The 21,697-nt window shown below is 53.4% G+C and overlaps 2 protein-coding genes across 6 annotated transcripts in view; one reads left to right on the top strand and one right to left on the bottom strand.

Moving 5' to 3' along the window:
- The window catches only part of LOC111142836 (WAS protein family member 2), a 79,475-nt gene extending 68,766 nt beyond the window's left edge, over positions 1–10,709 (top strand). For all 5 annotated transcript variants that reach the window (XM_022496159.1, XM_022496161.1, XM_022496162.1 and 2 more), the window contains exons 6-9: positions 52–182; positions 2,300–2,455; positions 5,086–5,600; positions 6,711–10,709. In XM_022496159.1, the coding sequence (XP_022351867.1) occupies positions 52–182; positions 2,300–2,455; positions 5,086–5,600; positions 6,711–6,868 (960 nt within the window). In that variant the 3' untranslated portion in view covers positions 6,869–10,709. The remainder of the gene's footprint in view (positions 1–51; positions 183–2,299; positions 2,456–5,085; positions 5,601–6,710) is intronic.
- Positions 10,710–19,275: 8,566 nt separating this feature from the next.
- LOC111143646 (G protein-coupled receptor 3) lies at positions 19,276–20,268 on the bottom strand. The gene has a single exon (XM_022497464.1). The coding sequence runs from the start codon at positions 20,266–20,268 to the stop codon at positions 19,276–19,278; it is 993 nt and encodes a 330-aa protein (XP_022353172.1).
- Positions 20,269–21,697: the final 1,429 nt, after the last annotated feature.

Here is a 21,697-nt window from a genome sequence, read left to right as displayed (position 1 = left end):
GGACTTTGGAATAATGTTTTACAAAGGCTTTTCTGTTTCTTTTCATTATAGAAAGAAAAGAAAGATAATCCAAATAGAGGGAATGTAAATCCACGTAAAATCAAGACACGGAAGGAAGAGTGGGAGAAGATGAAGATGGGACAGGAGTTTGTGGAATCCAAAGAAAAGCTGGGGCCTTCTGGGTAGGTAATGCTTTCGTATTATTGGTAGCATTTCTGAAGGGCCTGGGGCCATGGGGGTAACAGCCTGGCAGCTCTGGTGTGGCACCTTTCACACCCCCCTGAAGTCTGGCTGTGTGGCTAAGATCAATATCACTGTTCATCAGCTACCTTAACGTGCATCCATCTGGTGATAAAAATTTGCTGAATAAATCAAGAGACTCAGCAGTTTAAATGAGATAACTGTAGTAGTTCGGAAAAGAAGGCCCACGGCTTCTAGTGCCCTTGCTCTGCCAGACGCTAGTATGTCTGTGGGCCCCAAAGGAAAGACTGGAAAGAAAAGAAAAGTGGTCTTGGGAGTCCTTTGCCTCCAGAGCATTGATTTGAAGGTCATGCCTTAGAGCTGGGCATTTCACAGGACTGGAAATGGCCCGGTAGAGAATTTGTGCACATCACCGAAGCAACTTTTCAGTCAGCCTTTGTCAGTCTCGGGAGAGAGGCTGGCCAAGGGACTGAAAGCAGACCTCAGAGACAGTGTGGGAAAGGTCGCTCGGCCAGTATTGAGGCTATATATCTACATCGGGAAACAGTAGATGTCAGTCTGACCCATTTCCCAATACCAAATCACACTGGAGGTTTAAAAGGGGGAAAAAATGGTTTTGAGCTTGGTTCGATGCTTATCCTGGTGTCCGACCTGTGTGACATTCAAAGCCAAGTCACCACGACTGCTTGGCATGAATGTTGCCCTGGTTTTTTCTCTAAATACATTGCATCCTGGCTGTCAGAGAACCATGCCAGCCCATGCCGGGTGTCTAGGAATGATAAAAGGAAAGAGTTGAGTTGTTCTTGCTTTTAGGAATAACTCTACCATGAAAATCTTGACTTTTAGAAATCTTGACACTTCTGACACTAGTTCTTCTTGGATTAAGAGACTTGTTTTAAAGAGTGATGAAGATGGTGAGAGAAAAAATAAACCTTTCTCTCTACAGGGAAATCAGACCTGAGGGTACCTTCATTACTTTCACCTCCCAGTAAAAGGGGCCATTTGTTCTGTGGTCCCATCCTGTTCAGACAGGCCTTGTCCTAGGTTCTGTGACTGTAAGGCCAGAAACTTGCACGTTCATTTGGTTTTTGTTGTGTATGTGTGTAATGAGACTAGCGAAAATGAGGACTTTGCCTTCCATTTTCCTGTTATCCAAGAAGTTTGGGATTGGGCGACATGGCTGGTCTGCCTGGGTGTGCTTGTTGGTGAACCTATAAAGAGATGTACCAAGCCTACAGGGCTCCAGGCCTTGGGGATTTTCTGCATCAGAGCATCATTTGACTCGTTAGTTCCCTCCAGCTCTGTTCTCTCCGGGGTCTGTTTGAGATGAGTTCTTTAGAACCCAGCAGTAGTGGAGAGAAGGGGGAGATAGAGCAGAACCAACCGTATTTTGCTGGCTGCTGTTTGTTGTATTCGTGTCATTTGGAGGTTTGTTGGTCACCCAAGGCCCAGTGCTCTGAGGGACAGGTTTGCGTGAGGCACAGGCCCTAGTACCCTCCTTAAGTTGGCAGCTCGTCCTTTTGGATAAGAGACCTGGCAGGGAGACCGAGTCTAGCTCCCACACAGCAACTTGCATTTGTCCTTAGCTTGGTTTTACAATCAAATGCCTCCTTGGCCTTTGAGTACTCCAGAGGCTTGCTGACCTCCACACCAGGCTGTGTGCCAATCACGTGTTTGCAGCTCACTAGCCTTGGGGCTCAGCTTTGCCCTTTGCCACAAGACAGACTTTGGGATTTTGCGGATAGGCTGCTCTTAACATTTGGGAGAGAATTTAAAAGAACTGCTGCATCTGACAAGGCCAGCCGGCACTGGGGAAGGAGCAGCATGGTTTTGATTATCCGTGTTGAATCCCATTCCTCTGAATCCAGCAGGAATAGCCGGGAGAGACTTAACAATAGAATTCAGTACTAAATTTTAATCCTGAATTTAGTCCTAAAATAAAGTTTCAGAATAGCAGAAAATATGTGGGAATATTCTTATTTCTTTCTTCCTAAAAGCTTTTGTATCAAATGCATTTTTGTAGGGTCTCTTAAAAAAAAAAGAGAGAGTACCACTCACACTCTTTAAATGACAGTTTTGACATTGGGTTCATTGTCAGGTATCCACCCACCTTGGTGTACCAGAACGGCAGTATTGGCTCTGTTGAAAATGTGGACGCAAACAGCTACCCACCACCACCGCTGTCAGACTCCACTTCTCCACCTTCTCCTTCCTTCTCTGAGGACAGCCTGCCTCCCCCACCAGCAGAATTCAGGTAAATGGTGCTCTCTCTCCTGTCTACTCTGGGTGGTTACATACTCAAGACAAAATAAATGTACCTCAGGCCACCTGGCTGGCTCAGTCAGTGCAGCATGCAACTCTTGATCTCAGGGTTGTGAGTTTGAGCCCCGTGTTGGGTGTAGAGATTACTTAAAAAAAATAAAGTCTTGGGGCGCCTGGGTGGCTCAGTGGTTAAAGCCTCTGCCTTCGGCTCGGGTCATGATCCCGGGGTCCTGGGATCGAGCCCCGCATCGGGCTCTCTGCTCGGTGGCGAGCCTGCCTCCTCCTCCTATCTCTCTCTGCCTGCCTCTCTGCCTACTTGTGATCTGTCCAAAAAAAAAAAAAACACCAAAATAATTGTTCCAAATTCAGGGCAGGACCAGTAAAATAACTTGAAGCAGGTCTGTCTAGATAATAGAAATAATTAACATTTTATTAATTGTCTGTGAGGTGCCAGGCATTATGCCAAACACTGTATATATTGCTTCATCCTCACAACAGCCCTCCTGAGATAGGTACCCATTTTACAGATGAGTAAATGGTGAGGCACAAAGAGGTCAATGAATTCACCTAAGGTCACACAGCCAGTCAGAGACAGGGCCTTGATTGGAAAGCAGGTCATTCTGTCTGCAGAGCCCATATTCTTTTTTTTTTTTTTTTTAACTTTTTTTTTTTTAAGATTTTATTTATTTATTTGTCAGAGAGAGTGAGAGTGAGCAACAGAGTAGGCAGAGAGAGAAGCAAGCAGGCTCCCTGCCAAGCAAGAAGCCCGATGCAGGTCTCGATTCCAGGACCCTGGGATCATGACCTGATCCAAAGGCAGACGCTTAACCGACTCAGCCACCTACGTGTCTCGAGAGAGCCTGTATTCTTTTTTTTTTTTTTTTTAAGATTTTAATTATTTGACAGGCAGGCAGGCAGAGGGGGAGGGGGTAGCAGGCTCCCTGCTGAGCAGAGAGCCCGATGTGGGGCTCAATTCCATGACCCTGAGATCATGACCTGAGCCGAAGGCAGTGGCTTAACCCACTGAGCCACCCAGGCGCCCCGAGAGCCCATATTCTTAACAACTAGCTATACTGGAGCAGATAGAGATCACCAGCTTACCTCTTGTTTTTTCTTAGCTTTAACTCAGCATGGAATAAAGTGGTATATCGTCTGCTGTCCTTAAAATATTTAACAGACACCTTGCCCAGTTATCGAGGAACTTAGCAATCAGTCACCTTTCTACCCTGTTCTGGTTCATTTCACTGCCAGAAAGAATGAAACAAAGGAAAAAGGGAGGTGAAACTTCGACTTTGTCTGTACTGGTGTTTGGCAGAGATGTACAGGGGAAGAGTTAGAAAATGGCTGGAAAGGGGTCTGAGGAGTGTTCAGATTTCAGTGTTTGCTTACAGTTACTTTTCCCTTTCTGATGCCTGACAAATGAGAGCTTTGAAAGATGCACTGTTCTCTGTGGACACTGTTTAATCGGAGATTAGATATGTTGAAGACCCCTCAGCTGGACACCTAGAGCAGTGCTGTAACCCCTCCCCTAACCCGGCCCCATTCTTGGTGGCTCTTGACAGCATTCATCCCAGAGTGCTTTTGGCTGGCGGCCCTGTCAGGTGCAGCTAAGGCTTGAAGGTCTGTGGAAGGTTCCAAAATGGATGCTTTTTTCTGAGGAGTAGTTATTAGTGGAGGGTAGGTACAACGGTGGAAAAAGAAACCTTTCAGCCTCACACATGGCCTGAGACCTTACAGCTGCAGCCAAGCATATCTGACCCGGGAGGGATGCTCCTTAGTTGTCTCTCAGCCCAGGCAAAGTCTGGTGGCACATTCATTTCCCATCTCTGCTGACCCTCAGATCTTCATCCCTTCTCAGGACTTTCCTCATGAACACTGAGGTGCATTTACCTCAATCTGTGCCCTGTTCAGGTTTGGTCAGCTTAGCTTGGGTTTCCTGCCCTCACGAGATCTGGTGAATGGTAATAGCCTGAGGACTAGAGCCCAGTGGGTAGGTGACGTTTGGATTTTTTTTTTTTTTTTAAGATTTTATTTATTTATTTATTTGACAGACAGAGATCACAGGTAGGCAGAGAGGCAGGCAGAGCAAGGGAAGCAGGCTCCCTGCTGAGCAGAGAGCCCTATGCGGGGCTTGATCCCAGGACCCTGAGATCATGACCTGAGCCGAAGGCAGAGGCTTTAACCCACTGTGCCCGACGTTTGGATTTTTATTCCAGTTTTTCTTGCACACCTCTTGGTCCTGGTTCCACAGTTAAACTGACTGTCTGTCCTAGAGGAGGGTTCAGGAGGGTGTCTTCCCTTGGAAGGAAGCTGGAAGGTTTGAGGGGGACCTAGGTGATGACCTTGGCCAACCCTTACCTGATAGAGGAATCCCAGTCTAAACTTCTTTCAGATAGCTTTTCTCAATTTCTGCTTACATCCCCCTGCTGATGAGAAGCTCATTGCGTTACAAGACTGTCATTGATTGTTGGTCTGTTCTGACCATTCTCAGGTGTTTTCTGTTTGAGCAAAAATGAAATGATAGCAGTCAACGAAAATGAACCTAGTTTCGTAGATAAGCTTTATTAGAGATGGGTATTTACATGCTGAGAGTGATGGTGGGTCTCTTCTTTGTCCTTTCAGCTGCCCAGCAGACAGCAACCAAAGAGGGCCTGGCTTAGCTGGACCCAAAAGATCCAGCGTGGTCAGCCCAAGCCACCCACCACCAGCTCCTCCTCTGGGCTCTCCACCTGGCTCCAAACCCGGGTTTGCTCCACCACCTGCCCCTCCGCCTCCACCTCCAATGATGGGTGTTCCACCCCCGCCACCGCCTGGAGGATTTGGGCCTCCAGGGACCCCACCACCACCTTCACCCTCATCTTTCCCACCTCACCCCGATTTTGCTGCCCCTCCGCCTCCTCCCCCACCGCCCACAGCTGACTACCCAACTCTGCCACCACCTCCCTTGCCCCAACCAGGAGGAGGTGCACCTCCCCCTCCCCCCCCTCCTCCTCCTCCGGGGCCCCCTCCTTTCCCTTCCAGTGGTGCAGAAAACCCATCTGTTGCCCCACCACCGCTTTCTGATGCCACCAAGCCTAAGTCGTCCTTGCCTCCTGTGAGTGATGCCCGAAGCGACTTACTTTCAGCCATACGTCAAGGTAATTCCCAGTGCTGGGTCCAGGACCTTGAGGCCTTGTCTTTCTGCAGCCAGGATGACTGGAGATTGGACTAGGGGTTCCATGCCCTTGGGTGGGCACAGATTGGGAGGGACCTCAGGCCTCAGATCACCCTAAAGAAAGGTTTAACTCTAAAAATATGAAAAATGTAGATTTCTTTCCACCTTAGTTTAAAGTAAAGGATTCTTGGGTTCAGAAGAGCTTGTGGCTCTTGATCTTGGGGTCATGAGTTAGAGCCCCACCTTGGGTGCAGAGGTTACTTTAAACAATAAGTAAGTAAGTAAAGTTAGGGATACTTAACTTGGGTCTTTGACCTTGTCTTGACATTGACAAGAGATGTTTTGCCTGTGTTTGCATTCATTTTGTGCCACAGAGAAAACCAAGCATCACTACCCTAGAAGGTACTTCTCTGGCCACACTGTCATGCCCTGTCCTCCACTTTTGTGCCTTTCATATCTGTCCTCCCTTCTCTCTTCCCCTTTCTCACCCTGTCCTCCTCGGCCTTTTTCTCCAATCCCCTTCCTTCTTTGTCTCCTTCCCTTCCTTCCTTCCCACCTTCCTGCCCTCCCTCATCATCTCACTGTTGTGGAACATTTATTCTCTTTCTGTCAGAGGTTAGGTCTGGTCCCAGTGGGTTAGAGTGGTTTCTTCTGTTTGTGAGCCTTCTTAGAACTAAAGGATTGTCTGGGGGAGAGGAGTTGGGGCAGCTGAGCTCAGCGGTAATCAGCTGGGCAGACTGCATTCCCAGTGGGTACAGTTCGGTGACCACTCCCCACCTAGACCCTCATGAGAAGTGCCATCCTCACCAGCCTGACAGAGTGGAAATGGAAAGAATGGCAGGCTTCCTTTTCGACACGCCTATAGCACTGGGGCCAGAATTGGATAAACCCTCATCTTTCTTTCCTTGCTTCCGCCTTTCCCTTTTTGCTTTCTCAGAGTATCTTTCTTCCCCCGACCTGTTCCCCTGACTCTGTCCCACCTCTGGTCACTCCCCCTTCCTCAGGCCTGTGTGGATTCTGAGACCTTTTGAGATTGACTTGACTTCTAAACCTCTCTCTCTCTCTCTCTCTCTCTCTCTCTCTCTCACATCAGGCTTCCAGCTGCGCAGGGTTGAGGAGCAGCAGGAACAAGAGAAGCGTGATGTTGTGGGCAACGACGTAGCCACCATCTTGTCCCGTCGAATTGCCGTGGAGTATAGCGATTCGGAAGATGATTCCTCTGAGTTTGATGAGGACGACTGGTCGGATTAACTCTTTCTGCCTGCTACCCACCTCTTTTTTCTTTCCTCCTGCTGCTTTCTTTGATGCATATCCCAGCAGTCTAATGCGGGGGGAAAGGGAGGAAAAAGAATTTCAAGGGGCCAAAGTCTTCCCTGAAGCAACCAAAGATATATCCAAGTGCTTCCTCCAGATCAACATATATTTTCCTATCTCCCCATGGACAGGTCCCCAGATTCAGTAGTGAGATGTTCCCTCTTCTCTTCAAGTAACTGTTACATATTGAGAGAAGGAAATACTCCAAAGCAGATCCCTTCGATTGGATTTAGATTGGAGTTGATAACTTCCCCTGAGAGCCATTTTCAACTGTGGTCTCCTTCCAAAATTCTTATCCTTCAAATAATACCAGCCATCTTCTGGTCCTAAAGCCTGCCCCTTTAGGGGCAGCCCCTGTCCTTGCAGCCCCTTTCCCATGCACCAAGAGGGCTGAGCAGGCTACATGCCCTAGCAGCCAGACTGCCACCCCTTTCTGCCCTGGTCGGCAAGATGAGCTTCCCTTTGCTAAGCCGTGTCTATGTCTGGACGCCCTTTATTCTAGGAGCCATGAGGCCCTAAGGAGTGTCTCTCCCTTTGCCCAGAAATGGTGCCTTTCTGAAGGCTGAGCTTGTTGCCTCCTTCCCAAGCCCTTTCTCCAGAGTGTGGTGTTCAGGTGTCCCTTAAATGGCCCTCCCTCGCTACCAGGTGCTCTAGCTACCACGGCCCAGTTCAGACTTCTAATACCCATGACCAAACTAACCCCAGTGCGCAGGGATCTGGCCTCTGCTAACTGTCAGGAGCCAAGCCTAGAGACTCGGAACTGCAGAGCTGGTGGAACTCCTTGGACTCCTGCGCCCTTGATGATGCTGAAATCTAGAGATGGGAAATGACTTGCTCTGGGTTACACTTTGGATGGTGACAGAACTCTAGAGCCCAGAATTCCTGATTCCAAGTCACCTCTGCCTTCTGGGACCAAATAGTGAGCACTTGCTAGAATCTAGGCAGAACAGTCTTGGCTCTGTGCTACTCCAGACCTCACCGTAGGTGGGAGTCCAGTAGGAGGGCTCAGAGCCAGTGCCAGGCCTATCCGTGCTGCTCAGAGCCTGTAGCCTGTCTTAAAATTCTCTGCTCCCCCTCTACTATCACCACTGAACCACATGACCTTGGGAGCTGCCCTTCTGGGGGACCAGAGGTAGTGAGAGAAGGAAGGGGGTACACAGCTTTGACAGGTGCTGTTTTCAATTCCTCTGCAACTTGTCCCCCTTTTATTTCCCCAATTTAAGCATAGGTTCTGCCAGCTGTAGAAACTTCAGTCCCCCAGGCTCATGGCTGCCGCAGGTAGCTGCCTAGGGGGGCCTGGCAGCTGTGAGGAGGGCTGAAAGGCAGAGGGGCTCTGGCTGTAGTTTTCAGCTCCCACCTCAGTGCGTGCGGTGATGTTCCCTCCCTGACTCCCCCTCTTCCCAGAGCTAATACACAGGTGCTATTACTCAGAAAAAACTGGTCAGCTTTGGCCAACAGTGAGGTTTCTTCTCTTCTGTCCTAACTATTGTGTAGCCTCTTATGCTGAAACCGGCTTCTCCTGGCTTCTCTGGCTTTCAGAGCCCTGAAACAAAGAGAAACAGGATCTGTCTCTACCCAGCACAGCAAATGGTTGTAGTAATTGCCAAAGCCCTCATAAAGCCCTCCGGCTTGAGGAGTGCGTGTAATCATGGCTACTACCGCTGTGCCCGGGCTGGCTGCTCCCCCCTGCCTTCTCTCCGTGAACTCCCAGTGCGGGGGGCCGAGCCTGTAGGGGCCCTCGTGCCCTCCTGCTGGGGCTGCTGCCGAGTGGACCCTCCTCCCCCTCCTCACATCAGGTGTCTGGCACAGGGCTGGCCCCATGCTCCAGTGCTGAGCAGTCCAGGCTGTGTGTGCTCCCGCCTGGCACATTGGAAGCTGAAGGTGCTTTCTTCAGAACCCTAAAATGGCTGTTGAAGGTGTCCCTGGCTGCAGCCCAGCAGTGGCTGGAGAGGCAGGTGGACGGCAGTGGTTCTCCCAAACAGGAGTCCTGGGGCCTGTCCAGGCCAGGGTTTGGGCCTAACGGCTTTGACTAAATTACCCCCATCCCCCTCCATTCCGGAAAAGGGGGAGCCAGAGCCACTCGCTATCATTCTGCTCTGACCTTGAAGGGGGCGGTGTTGGCCTGGCTTCTGGAATGGACACAGTCCGCCCTGGAAAGGGCTGGGGGCAGAAGGGGGGGGCACTGCCTGTGGAAGGTAGGATTAGATCATTAGCTCAGTGACCTCCTAGGGTTTCGATGTGCTGTGTTCTCATCCTACAGCTGGTTTGGTAATGATCTGCAAGTCCCGGAGAGCAACAGCACAGCTCTGCCTGACGCTCTCATTAAAATCTATGCAGCCAAGCTCAGCTTTGTAGCAGCCGGCCTTGCGCAGCCTCCTCAGCTCGGGGGGCTGGGGACCCAGTCAGCCGAGAGGCCCTCTGGGCTCTATTTATGCATATGTGTACCAAAAAACCAAAAAACAAAACAAAAAACCCCCCCACTTCCTTAAACCCAGAGCCCTTTAAGATGATAAAGGACCCTATGCAGGTAATTGTGTGCCTTTAGAATCCTGTAATTGTAGAATGCAAAGTTTAGTGATACTTAAACGGGGCCGAAGCTGGGGAGTGTGTGCAACAGTGGTTCCTGAGGACTCTTCAGCGCTGAAGGCAAGGAGCCACCTCCCTTCCCCAGTCTGCCCAGCCCCGGGGACCTGCCCCCATTCCTGCGGCCCAGGGACCCAGCTTCCATCGGCGGTGTCAGAAGTGACTTGTGGCTTTGCCATGGTTGTGAGAGGACTACATTCCAAAGGAAGGGCCACAGGGAGGGGGCAGGCTATGCGATCCCTCGGAGGCTCAGAGCAGCTGGCCCAAGCTCCAGCTCGCCTCCAGCGGAAGCTCAAGCGCCCTCAGAAACGACCCTGGCCAATGTCACCGCAGAGCCGAGGCGGTGTTGTCAGGGCTAATGTGAAATCTCTTCCCGTGGCGCCGGTCCTCCGGCTCTGCAGCGCCAGCTTGGACAGATTGAGGTCTCTTTGGCTTTGGTGACCCTGCTTAAGCATTCCCACTGTGTCCCAGCTTTGCTCTCAGCCTGCCTCCCTCCGCAGTCCCCCTCACCTGACCTCTGGGCCTGGGGAGGGGGCTGGTGCCCCAGGGTGAGGGGCTTTTGCTCAGGAGAGATGTCAGGCCTCTTGGGGGCTTCAGGCTTTGAGCTCTCCTGGGTCCAGCAGACCTGGGACCAGGTGTCACTAGGAGATACGCCTCATTCTGTGCCTCAGTGAGGGCTAGGGAACAGTTCTGTTATTGTATTAACTTGACTCAGTTAACTCACTTGAGAAACTAACCAATTTTTACTTCCTGTCTAGAATGATGTACATGTAGGAGCGTGAGCTGTTATGCTCCCAAAGTGCCTTGTTTTCTCTGATATGAATATATTTATAAGGACCTATTCCAGTGGATTCTGGGTGTGGTTGCCACGTCGATTTCAGGGAATGGGCATCTGTGTAGTAGGGATACAGTCTGGAAGTGCGTCCCTCTCCCCTGAGGGTAGGATTAAACCGAACCCCTGAGGTGACCCCTTCTTCTTCACCCTACTCCTCTTAGGCCCCTAGGAGGATGTCCAGTTTTTTTAAGCCCTGTGGCTCCAAGTCTAGTCTCCTTTGTTTCCCTACCAGGCCCATGTGTGGACCACATTAGCACCCGGTGACCTGAGGATTCCAAGTAACGATTTTATGTTATACATGCATATATGTAAATGCCAACATTTTAAATAATTTGATAAATCTTTGTAGCTACTCAGCCACCTCTGGCATGTGTGTGTCTGTCTCTAAGGGGAAAAGTGTTTGGAAGGGGACAACATTAATAGCCACAGGTGGTGGCCAGAGCTCTGGAGGGAGGTCTGGTTGGGGGTGGGGGGAGGCTCGAGGAGCAGGAGCCCTTGGGGTCTGGTTGGTGTACCCTGTGTGGGAGGTGGAGATGAAGGCCGGAAACCATTTTGGTTTAGAAGGTTGGGGGACCTAGAAGCCCAGACCCCCGGCCCTCAGCCAGCAAGGGCTGCGTGTTGGGGCCAGGGGAGACTAGCTGTTGGCCACTCGCATCAGGCAGAAGAGGAGCACTGGCGGAATGCTGATGTTGCCTCCCAACATCTGGCCGGCATCTTGTCTGCCTCTCAGACCCAAGCAACTTACCTTAAATAGAATGATTTTCAGCGGAATCCGATAAAAAGTTTTTAGGCTGCTGTACACCCCCTCTCCTGCCTGGGAAGGCAGAGGGGCTGAGTTTCTATTCTGACCCCAAAAAATGACCTACCCAGGAAGCAACGGTTGTTCCGAGCACAGCTGCTGCGGGTGACAGTCCCTGGGGGTAATTTATGGGCAGACACCCAGTTCCAGTTCCGGGATCAGCAGACGCAGTGGGGTGGCCCCAGGAGAGGGGCGGGGAGCAAGGTTAGTGACTCCACTGGTCACGCCTGCTCTTCAGGGAGAGAGAGTCACCCACCGGCGTCCCAGGAGAGGGGGCAGAAGTTTTGAATTGTCAGCAATTGCTGCGCCAGCCGCTCTGAGCTCATTGCTGGAGGTGGGGGTGCAGGGGAGGGGGCGCAGGAGCCGGCTCCCCCCGGCGGAGCCCCTCGCTCCACCCTCCTGCTCGGGCCTGTGTTTAGTCAGCACTTGGCTTCTCGAGGCCGGTGACTGACAGGCAGCCAGACGCCCGCCCTGGGAGAAGACAAAATGGTGGTGTCGGGAGCCGCCCTTGCTGGGGAATTGGAGGGGAGGAATGTGGTTCTGGGAAGCAGGCGGCCCCAGCTTAAATTCCAGCTCCTCCACTTGGGAGCTGTGACCCCATGCTTCACCTCGCAGGGCTAATCCTGAGAAGAATGAGCATTTGCTGAGCGCCTACTACCTGCCCAAGACTGCACACACTTTATCCCAACCTTGGGAGGCAAGGGTCTCATGGCACACATGAGAAAAACAAGTTCAGAGGTTGAGCTGCCTGAGATCGTGCAGCTGGCTAGGAGCGGAGGCACGCTTCAAACCTGGGTCTCTCTCAAGCCAGAGGTCACGCTCTGTCCACCATGCACCTGAAACAGCTTTCGGATTCTCCCCCAGCCGGGAGTCCTGGTCTTCAGAGTCCTAAGCGGCATGCTAGGGTTTTCCGTTCTGGTCCGCCCCACCCCCTGGTGCCCAAGTTTACAGGTACCTTTTGTTTTTGCTCCTGCTCCAAAGCCAAGTGAGCCGGACTGAGGGCTCAACTATCCTAGACGGTGAGAGTTGGAAGTACCTCGCGCCCTGAACTGCTGGGGAACACAGTGGGTCCCTAGGTGCGGGCTCGGGCTTCCCGCAGGCACACCGCGCTCAGGACCCGCGCGCGCACGCGCGCGCGCCCCCGTGAAGATTGCACGTTTAGGCACAAAGACATGCAGACACACACAAGGTGACACCTGCACACGTGAGCGGGTACACTTTAGATCCCAAGCCCAGGGACATGTGCACACACCGCACCTAGAGCCCTGCCCTTGTGCAAACAAGGACACAGATCAGCACACAGTTACAGGAACACATAATCGCAGGCCAGCCTCGCGCGGGCCTCAGGAGCCACCCCTCCCTTCGCGCTGCCGCCGCCAGTTCCTCACTGCCCCCTCCTGGCCGCCCAGTGGCCAGGGCAACCTGGCAGCTTCTCCCGTGAGTTCTGCTCTGGGTGGTTGTCACCTAGTTCCCTTCTCCATAATGAGGCTGGGAGCAGTTTCAGGCGCTATTCATGGTCCCTCAGCCCCGGGAGATGACGGTGTCTAGTGGGAGGTCTGAAGCTAGAGGACAAAAAAAAAAAAAAAAAAAAAAAAAAAGGAAGGAAGGAAGGAAGGAAGGAAGGAAGGAAGGAAGGAAGGAAGGAAAAAGTCTTTCACAGCCAGAAGAATCTCTCATGGTAGAATTCTCAGTACAGTGGTGGCAGGAGGCCTGCATAGACCACCCCCACACCCTCGGCAGGCAGCCACCCATCCTTGCCTGGGGCACTGTGCGCACCTGCTCTCTCCATACACAGATTTCAAGAGAAGCAGACCTCTGGGCCGACAAGGCAGAGGTCAGGCCTTCTAGCTCCCACATCGCTGCTCCCTCTCTGGGCCTCAGCTTCCTCACCTATTCAATGAAGAGTTAAGTTGACCTCAATGCATGTGACCCTCCACCCTGGAGTCTCACCATCTTGGGACACCTCTCCCAAACGTCACATGGCTGAGTAAAGCACATCCATAAACACGACCCCATGCATTCTTCAGGCTGGTCCTGGGAGGATTTCCAACACAAAGCTTTCAAATGCTATTTTATGGTTGAGGAAACCGGGCACAGAGGGGCACAGCAACTTACCCAAAGTCACACAGCAGATTGGCAGCAGGAATGGAAAGAGAAATCCTCTTCTTGTGGGCACCAAGCTGCTTACAGAGTAGAACTCTCCCTGTGGGCTCAGGCCCAGAGCCAAGCAGACAGGAACAACAGAGACTAAAGCCAGAAGCTCTACCCCCCCCCTTTTTATTTTATTTTATTTTTTTTTTGGTTAAAGGTTTCCATCTTGTTCTGTTTTGTTTAGTAATCTCTATACCCAACATGGGGTTTGAACTCACAACCCCAAGATCAAGAGTCTCATGCTCCACTGACTGAGCCAGGCAGGCGCTCCAGAAGTTCTGCCCTTCTGTGGAGCCCTGAAGGCCAAGGGGAACCCAACAGAGGTCCCAGGTTCTGTGTTGAGATGGAGGCTGGGAAACGGCATCTTGCACCGCAGGGGGGTTCCACCACTCCCCACCCCTACTGGCAGTCTGCGCAAAGCCAGAGGCAGGCTAAAGAGGCACCCTACTCCGTGGCCACTTGGTAGTCTGTTCATCAAGGTACCACACACGTGAGTGGTATGTGCATGTATGCCTGGACTCCACAGGTGTGTACTCACATGTCGATGCGTGTTCATATGTGCCTACAAGTACACTTAGGAGCATATTCATAGGTCTGTGTAAAATGTAAGTGTATGTGCTTGCAAGCCTGTATACCTAGGACGGCATTTGTGTGTTTAAACAAGGCGTGTTTTGATGTACATGAATAAATGGTTTCTGTGTATCTAGCAGGTAAATTTATGTACATGTCAGATGTTGCTTGCACACGTATTGGGTTTGTTCATGAATGCACTTGGGTATGTGCGAATGTTCACATGCATTTGCGTAAAAAAGTGGAGTGAATCACGTCCATGCCCATGACAGCTGAGTGTGTGTAAATGTGTGTGCAGGGAAGGCTCCATGCGACTGTGTACCCATGACTCATAGGGGTGCCCTCTGCGGAGAATATGATGTCAGTGTTCCCCTAAGCTCTGGTACCGGGTGTGCACTGCTGGCTCTAGCCAGGCACTGGGCTCGCAGCACCCCCACCCCACCTCCGCATTCTATTCCCCAGACCCATCCTGCTTGGCCAATTTGCAGCCTCTCGCTCCCAGCTCCCGAGAAGGCCTGCAGCAAAGTCAAGGGGCTGGTGGCCAATTAGCGAGGGGGTTAATCAGGGATCTGGGGACCCCTGGGGGGCGGGAAGCCGAAGACAGGCATTGAGGTTGGCAGGAGCACTTACTGCCTGTCATGGGGGTGGGGGAGGGGAGAGACAAGGAGGGGAGGCTGAGCCCGCCTGGTGGCTGAAAACGGAGGGTCTGCCTGTGAATTCGTGATTGCTGAGCATGATAGCAGTGGGGAGCCTGTGTGACTGTGTGTGCAAAGGGGCATACATACATGCATTTGCGTCCTTGAATGTGGTCCTATGTGCAATGTGTGTACCCGATGGGATACCATCTGTTTAAACATGTGCAGTTTTGTGTCTGTATATGTTGGTGTGTGATGGTGTGCAAGTGGGCCTGGGTATGCAAGCATGGACAAGGCCAAGCCTGTGTGTGCATACTCGTGCATGCAAGGGTGTGTGCACACATTGACAAATGTGCTCCCATGCAAACACATGCACATGAAGTTGAGATGGCCCGCTAACATGTGTGCAATGGTGTGTTGTGTGTGTGTGTGTGTGTGTGTACCAGTGTGCAGATACACCTGGCTAGATATGCATGTCCAGATGTATGTGCGTGTGTGAGTTCTCTGAACGGACTGCGTGTGCCCATGTGTGTATGCCCGTAGGTCTGCACGTATACAGGTCTCAGCGTGTCAGGAGCTGGGGAATGTGGGGCTGGCGGGCTCCGGGCTCCAGGAGAGAATCTGACAGACGACCAGACTTGCCGCAGCCCCCAGCCCCCGGAGCCTGTTTTCCAGCCTGCGGAAGCTGTGAGCCCGTGAACTCATCTTATATTAATAGCTGCTGTCTCCTCACTTATTGCAGGGAGAGGCGGTCATGGCCCCGGCGGGGGCTCAGCATTCGGGGCTCCTCCCCTCCCCCACACAGGACCTGGGAAGAAGGGAGGGAAAGATGGGCCCTAGGGCTTACCCAGGCAAGAAGGCAGGGCTCAGGGCTCCAGCCCTTGCCTCCCCCAATCCACTGCCCAGCTCACCTCCCAAGCCTCTGTAGCTGGTAGGATCAGGCATGGGGGTGGAAAAGCGTCAGGGCCTTGGACACCCCCCACCCCCCAAACAACCCCCCCCCCCTCGGCACACATATGCACCAGACATGCTCTCACCAGTGCTGAGTAGCTCCGGGCTGAGAACCAGATGAGTCTAAGGCAGCAAGAGACAGAGAAGTCTTTAGCTTGAGAGGGCAGACATGTTCTTTCTCTCAAGGACCCTCCGCTGGAGTGGGACACACAGCCCTGCGTTCAGGGGTCCCTATGCTGATGAAGAGGGCAAGACTTCTCTATAATATTTACTTGAGAAGTACAGTAAGGTGTTTTGTATAAACCACATCTTCACAGCCACAAGAGGACTTAGCCAAGGAGGCTTCCTGGAGGAAGCAAGGGTAGGGGTGGACCTGAGCTGTATCTACAGAATCCCTGGAGGAGGGAGAAGCCAGCCAACCCCACCACGCACATGGGCTCCAACCCGAGGAGCAGACCGAGATATCCCTCAGGTTGAGCCCAGAACCCAAGCAGAGAGACGCCAGATAGGGGCTTCCAGCAATGTCTCAGGTCCACCATACTACCAGGGGCAGGCAAACGGACTAGGGCCTGCAGTGTGGCAGCCTACCCCAGGCTCTCCCAGACAAAGCTTTGGCTTTGCTGAGCTCTGGAGCCAGGAGCTGGGATGGGGGAGGCAAAGGGCCAAGCCAGCCCAGAATAGTATGGGCACTTGGACCCTCTCCTTCTGGTCTGTCCCCCCACCCCCTCGCCGGTGGAGGCTTCTTGGGAACATGGGTGAGGCAGCAAGGATGCCCTTCTTCACACCGCCCCTCCCAAAGGTGTGGGGGTGCCTAGACACCTCCAACTTCTCCCCAGCCTGGGGACAGGGCTCCCTGCCTGGGGTTTCCTTGCTTGCTGTTTCTGAATTGCTCTTGAAACTCACGCCCTTACCCCGGATAGAAACAGATTTGGAGTCAAATGGCCCCGAATTCAAATCCCAGTTTGGCCCTTTGCTATGTGACTTTAGGTAGACCTGTTGTCACCTTCAGTGAGGTCTTTCTTGGGATTCCCTCCTTTAAAAGATTACACGTACTCCCCGTGCCCTTTCCCTGCTTTATTTCTCCCCCAGGACTCTGCTCTCTGACTTGACCAAATCTTAAACTTGTTTCTTTATTACAGTCTCCCTTATGAAATTGAAGTTGTCCGCAAGAAGGGCAGTGAATGAATGAGGGCTTTTATTTTCAGAGCCTCAACTTCCTTTTCTGTAAAATGGGGAGAACGATAATACCACCCAAAGGATCATGGTGATGTGTGAAATATTTGGGCCAAACCTTGGCATGGAGAGGTGCTTGCTGAGTGGGTGTCTTTTCCCGAGGACCTTCCAGGAAGGTGGGGAAAAAAGTCTCCCCCTGACCTGGTGGGACCCCTTGCTTTGTATTTGGACTGGAGCTGTGTGTAGCTCAGCCTAGGTCTGCCTTCCACCAGCTCTGACCCTGCCCCTGTTGGCAGGTCCACTCCCCTTGGGGTCCTGTGGCCAGTGTTGGGGAGGAGCCTTGAACACTAGGTATAAGAGCTCTTGGCCAGGGAAATGGAGAAAGACCTGAGTCTTAGCCTGGCACAACTGTGTAGGTTTGAGCAATGACTGCTCAACATCAGGCCTCAGTCTCCCTGTCTGTATAATGGGGGGGGGGGTGTTCTAAGGGTTCCCTCTCCAGGTTTTGCCTATCTGGGAGCCCTGGGAGGCTGAGAGGCTTTGCAAGCCAAGAAAAAGCTTCCTCTTCAGCCACACTTCCAAACCTGTGCCTGCCCTTGCCTGGTGAACATACTCTTTCTTGTTCTGAAACACCATAACTCAGGACCCGCACACTTATGTCCTCAAATGCACACACTTACCATCACTGGCCTTTGGATAGAAAAGAAGCTCTTTCAGTTCCAGAATGACCATAGTCCCTCCAACCTCCTCCCAAATGTGGCCTCTGGCTCCAAGAATGAATCCCAACACAAATCAGGGTCCAGAATGTCCTGAGCTCCGGGCTTGGGAAGGAAGAAGAGGAGAGGCCATTGGCTAATGGAGCACAGGTTGTGGAAATGGATGTTTCCTCGGGCCAGTCACTAACCCTCCCTTGACGTCAGTTTTCTCATCTGTAAAATGGAGAAGATACTACTGGTCCCATGGGAGGCTTGTTCAGCATAAATGAGGTAACATAGGCAGTACACTCGGCGTAGTGCCTGGCACACAGTAAACACCCACAATTAGAAGGAGCTGTTATTAAGGAGATGGATATGCTTTGAGCATCAACTTCATGCCAAAGCTCCAAACAAAAGCGCATTCTCAACCGGAGAAGGGGTTAGCACCCTGGTTCCTGTCCTCAGAAAAAGATGGGATCCTTGGGATGCCTGGGTGGCTCAGTCGGCTAAGTGTCTGCCTTCCGGTCGAGTCATGATCCTGGGGTCCTGGGTTGGAGTTCTGCATGGGGGCTCCCTGCTCAGCTAGGAGCTTGCTTCTCCCTCTGTCTTCCGTTCCCCCAGCTTGTGCACGTGCGTGCTCTCCTTCTGACAAATAAATAAACAAAATATTTAAAAAAAGAAAGGTGGGGTCCTTGCCTGGCAGTGCCCAGGTCTGAGCAGAGCAGGGGGGCCCATTAGCTCAGCCTCTAAAGGGGCGGGGGTGTCACCTGTCAGCCTCACTCCTCCCTGGATCTGGAGCTTCCCCAGATCCCTCCACAGGCTCCCAGGCCTGATCTAATCCCCTCCCATTCCAGTCTCTCCGCCCACATCAGGCCCACTCCAGCCCCTCCAAGCATAGAGACAGAAACAGACTTATCACAAAATCATTCTTTATTGAGCGATGGGTTGGGGATAGGGATAGGGGAGCACTGGAGGCCATACCCCGGTTGGCAGAGGGGTCAGGTGTTGGCTCACACCCTGCCACCTCTAGGGCACCGCAGGGTGGGGCCTGGCCCCCAGGTCCTGGCTGTGGCGCTGGATGCCAGGCTGGAGTGGACTTGGGGTGGCGCGTGTTCTGGTCCCGGCTGCCTGGCCGGGCTGCAGTTTCCCCCGAACGGCCACCAGAGGGCAGGCGGCCCCCAGCGCAGAGGAATTCTCGGTTGCTCAGGTGATGGCTTCTTAAAAAAATAAAAAACCAGAGGCTGGTGTGTTCTCCCAGCAAACCCGAGAGGGGTGGGCCTGGGGAGAAGGCTCTGGTTTCTATGATCTCTTTGATAAAAAATAAGCAAAAATAATAACAAAATACGTGGTTTCTCTTTCTCCCTTTCCCCCTTCTAGGAACTGAGGTCAGCAATGGGGGTGTGGGGACTGAGGGGTACCCTGGTATGGCCTGGATTTCAAGGTGTGGGTCTCTTTTTTTTCCCCTTACCGCCCATAAATAAATAAGTAAATAAATAGGTAAATAAATAAATTATAAATAGATGCTCTTTTTGTATGTGCACATATAAATAGATACATTTTTCTTTCTTTCTCCTATATAGGCAACTGAGTGACTAACCTCTCTGGCTCTTTAGCTTGGAAACCCAAAAGTAAAGTGACATGATTAAGGTCAAAAGGGGGGTGGGGAGAGATCAGGGACTTGGAATGGCACTATAAAACACCCAGCAGCATTTTGGAACTCCAAGCCAGCTGGGCTGTGGGACATTTCTGAGTGGAACTCTGGCCACCTGAACATTCTAGAACCATGGAGCCAGCTGAGCCCTGTAGGGATCTGGACAGAATCTTGTGAAACACCCGATGTCCTAGAACTCCAGAACCAGCTGGGTCTTGGAGGTGTAGAGCTGGGAGGTTGGAACAAAGCCCTAGAGGACCTAACATTCTGGAATTCTGTAGTGATCAGGGCCGGTATAGGACTAGACGTCACTGGGGGAACGGGATCGGAAGGGGATCTTGGAAGAGGAACAACAGCAGCAGATGGCCCACAGCACCTTCTGCACGTCCTGGTTGCGGAAGGCGTAGATGATGGGGTTGATCATGGAGTTATAGGTCGCGGGGAGCAGGGTGAGATAGGTGTAGAGGGGTGGAGAGTGGGCGTCACCCAGCAGGCAGTAGACAGTGAAGGGCAGCCAACAGGCGGCAAAGGCGCCAAGCACCACGGCCAGTGTGGCAATGCCCTTTCGGGTGGCCACATAGTGGGAGGCAGGCAGCAGATGCCGTTGGAGGGCAATCTGCTGGGCATGGCGGCAGACGATGCGGCAGATCTGGGCATAGAGCTGCAACATGATGCCAAACACCATGAAGAAGGCAACGGCCAGGACCACCAGATGGTTCTTGGAGAGCGGATATACCACGCCACATGTGGCCCGGGCATCCAGACAGTTCCAGGCCAGTACAGGCAGCAGCCCCAGGCCCAGTGCGCACCCCCACACTAGGGCCAGCATCACATAGGTCCGAGTCACCGTTGTCTCTGAATAGTACGTGAGGGCATTGTACAGGGAAAGGTAGCGGTCGACCGTGATGGCCAGCAGGCTGCCCACGCTGGCAGTAAAGGCCATCGCCAGCACGCCAACCAGCACCAGGCTCATTTCCACCGAGCCAATGCAGAACACAGCAGCGAAGTGCAGGACCAGGCCCAGGCCCGCCAGCAGGTCGGCCACAGCCAGGCTGCCCACCAGCAGGAACATGGGGGCACGGAACGTGGGAGTGCCCACAATGATAGCCACCACCAGCGCGTTCTCACAGGACACCAGGGTGCCTGAGATGCACAGCACCACGTCCCAGGCCCTGGGGGAGGGCAGCGGGGCGGCTGGACCTGTGGACCCCTCTGTTGAGCCCACGCTGCTCACATTCACGTTGCCTGAGCCGGCGGAGAGCCAAGCCAGGGGGCTGCCTGCACCCCACATCATGGTACCTGTAGGAGAAAGGCCCTGTGAGAAGCTGGCAGGCTGGGTGCTGGGCGAAGGGGTCTGAACAGAACAAGGTGCCACTCAGGATACATTGTGAGTGTGTCTCCTCAGGATACCTGGCTGAGTCCTAGTGCTTCATCCCCCACTCATGACCCAGGGCACCTTCCAGGATACCATTGTCTCCCCCTGCCGACCCCCACCCTCACCCCAGGAGGGACCTATTTTCCTCTCACTGTACTGGGTCCCTCCACTCTCCCTTCCAACTCCCTGGCCCCCGCAGGCCTCTTTCTCCCACGTGTGTGACCAGCGGAGAACCAGGTGAAGGACTACCATAAGTGGATGGGGGGGCCCGTGGGATTCTGGAGATGCCAGGTAGGCCCAGCACTGGGGAAGGGAAACACATCTCTAGACTGAGGGTAGCTCTGCTCCCTCCCCATCAGGGAGGATGACGCTCAGTTTCTGAGGCTTGCCAGACCCCTCACGAGTCTCTGTATTGCCAGCTCGAGGCTCCGCCCCCAGAGAATGCGCGTGAAGCTCCCTCCAGCCCCCACCCTGCACTCCCCGGGTAACACCACCTAGAAACTCAGCCCCACCCCCAACACACACGGGCCCAGACTTCTGTCCCTGCCAGACCCCTCTTTCTGCCTGATCCTCCGGGTCTTTGGAACAGACACCTTCTGCCTGAGGCCCGGATCCCTGAGTCAGACCCCTCCTTCTGCCCGGACACCTGGATCTTGGGCCTGACTCCGCATCCTGCCCGTGTGTCTAGATCCCTAAGTGAGACACCTCCTGCTCGGACACCTGGGTCCCTGCCTCCGATGACTCCTGCCAGCCCAATCTCAGAGGACCATCAGTCCCTCCAGGGCCTTGGGCCTTGGAGGAGAGCGCACCCCACGCGGGGTCACCCAGATGACAGTTCTCAGCACCCCGGACACTGGGTCCCCGCCTGCTAACCCAGATTCTGGATTCCCGGTCTTAACCTCCGACCTCTGCCGGCCGCTGGGAGCGTCCGCCGGCCCTGCTCCCCAGCATCCTGCGTGCCCTTCCGGATGCCTCGTGCCTGCAGCGGGGCCCCCTACTCACCTCTCGGGACCTGGTGCGGCTGGGCCGCGTGGAGGCTCTGCTCGGGTCAGGGCAGCGAAGGGTTTGCGCGGACCCGGAGAAGCCCCCGCGGCCGCGGGAGAAGCGGCGTGAGTCACCCGCCCCGCCCCGCCCTCGGCCCCTGGTTCGGTGACGTCAGCGGCCCGACCGGCCAATGGGTGCGTCGCGCCGGGGCGCAGCGCGCGTCGGCGAGGCATAGTAATGAGGCCTCGCGCCGCCCGCTCCCCATTCATAAAAAGCGACCGTGGCTGCGGCCCCGCCCCCTCCCCACTCGGCCCGCGCTGTCCTTGACGCGGCGCCCTCTGTGGGCCGGGATTTCGGGGGGCGC

Source organism: Enhydra lutris, unplaced genomic scaffold (assembly GCF_002288905.1).
Source record: "Enhydra lutris kenyoni isolate GAN:26980312 unplaced genomic scaffold, ASM228890v2 scaffoldscaffold9, whole genome shotgun sequence".
Lineage (NCBI taxonomy): Eukaryota > Metazoa > Chordata > Mammalia > Carnivora > Mustelidae > Enhydra > Enhydra lutris.
Note: the sequence above shows the minus strand (reverse complement) of the source record. Positions and strands in the feature narration are given on the sequence as shown.

Excerpts from the sequence above, each read along its gene's own strand:
- LOC111143646 (XM_022497464.1), bottom strand. The coding sequence starts at position 20,268 with ATGATGTGGGGTGCAGGCAGCCCCCTGGCTTGGCTCTCCGCCGGCTCA.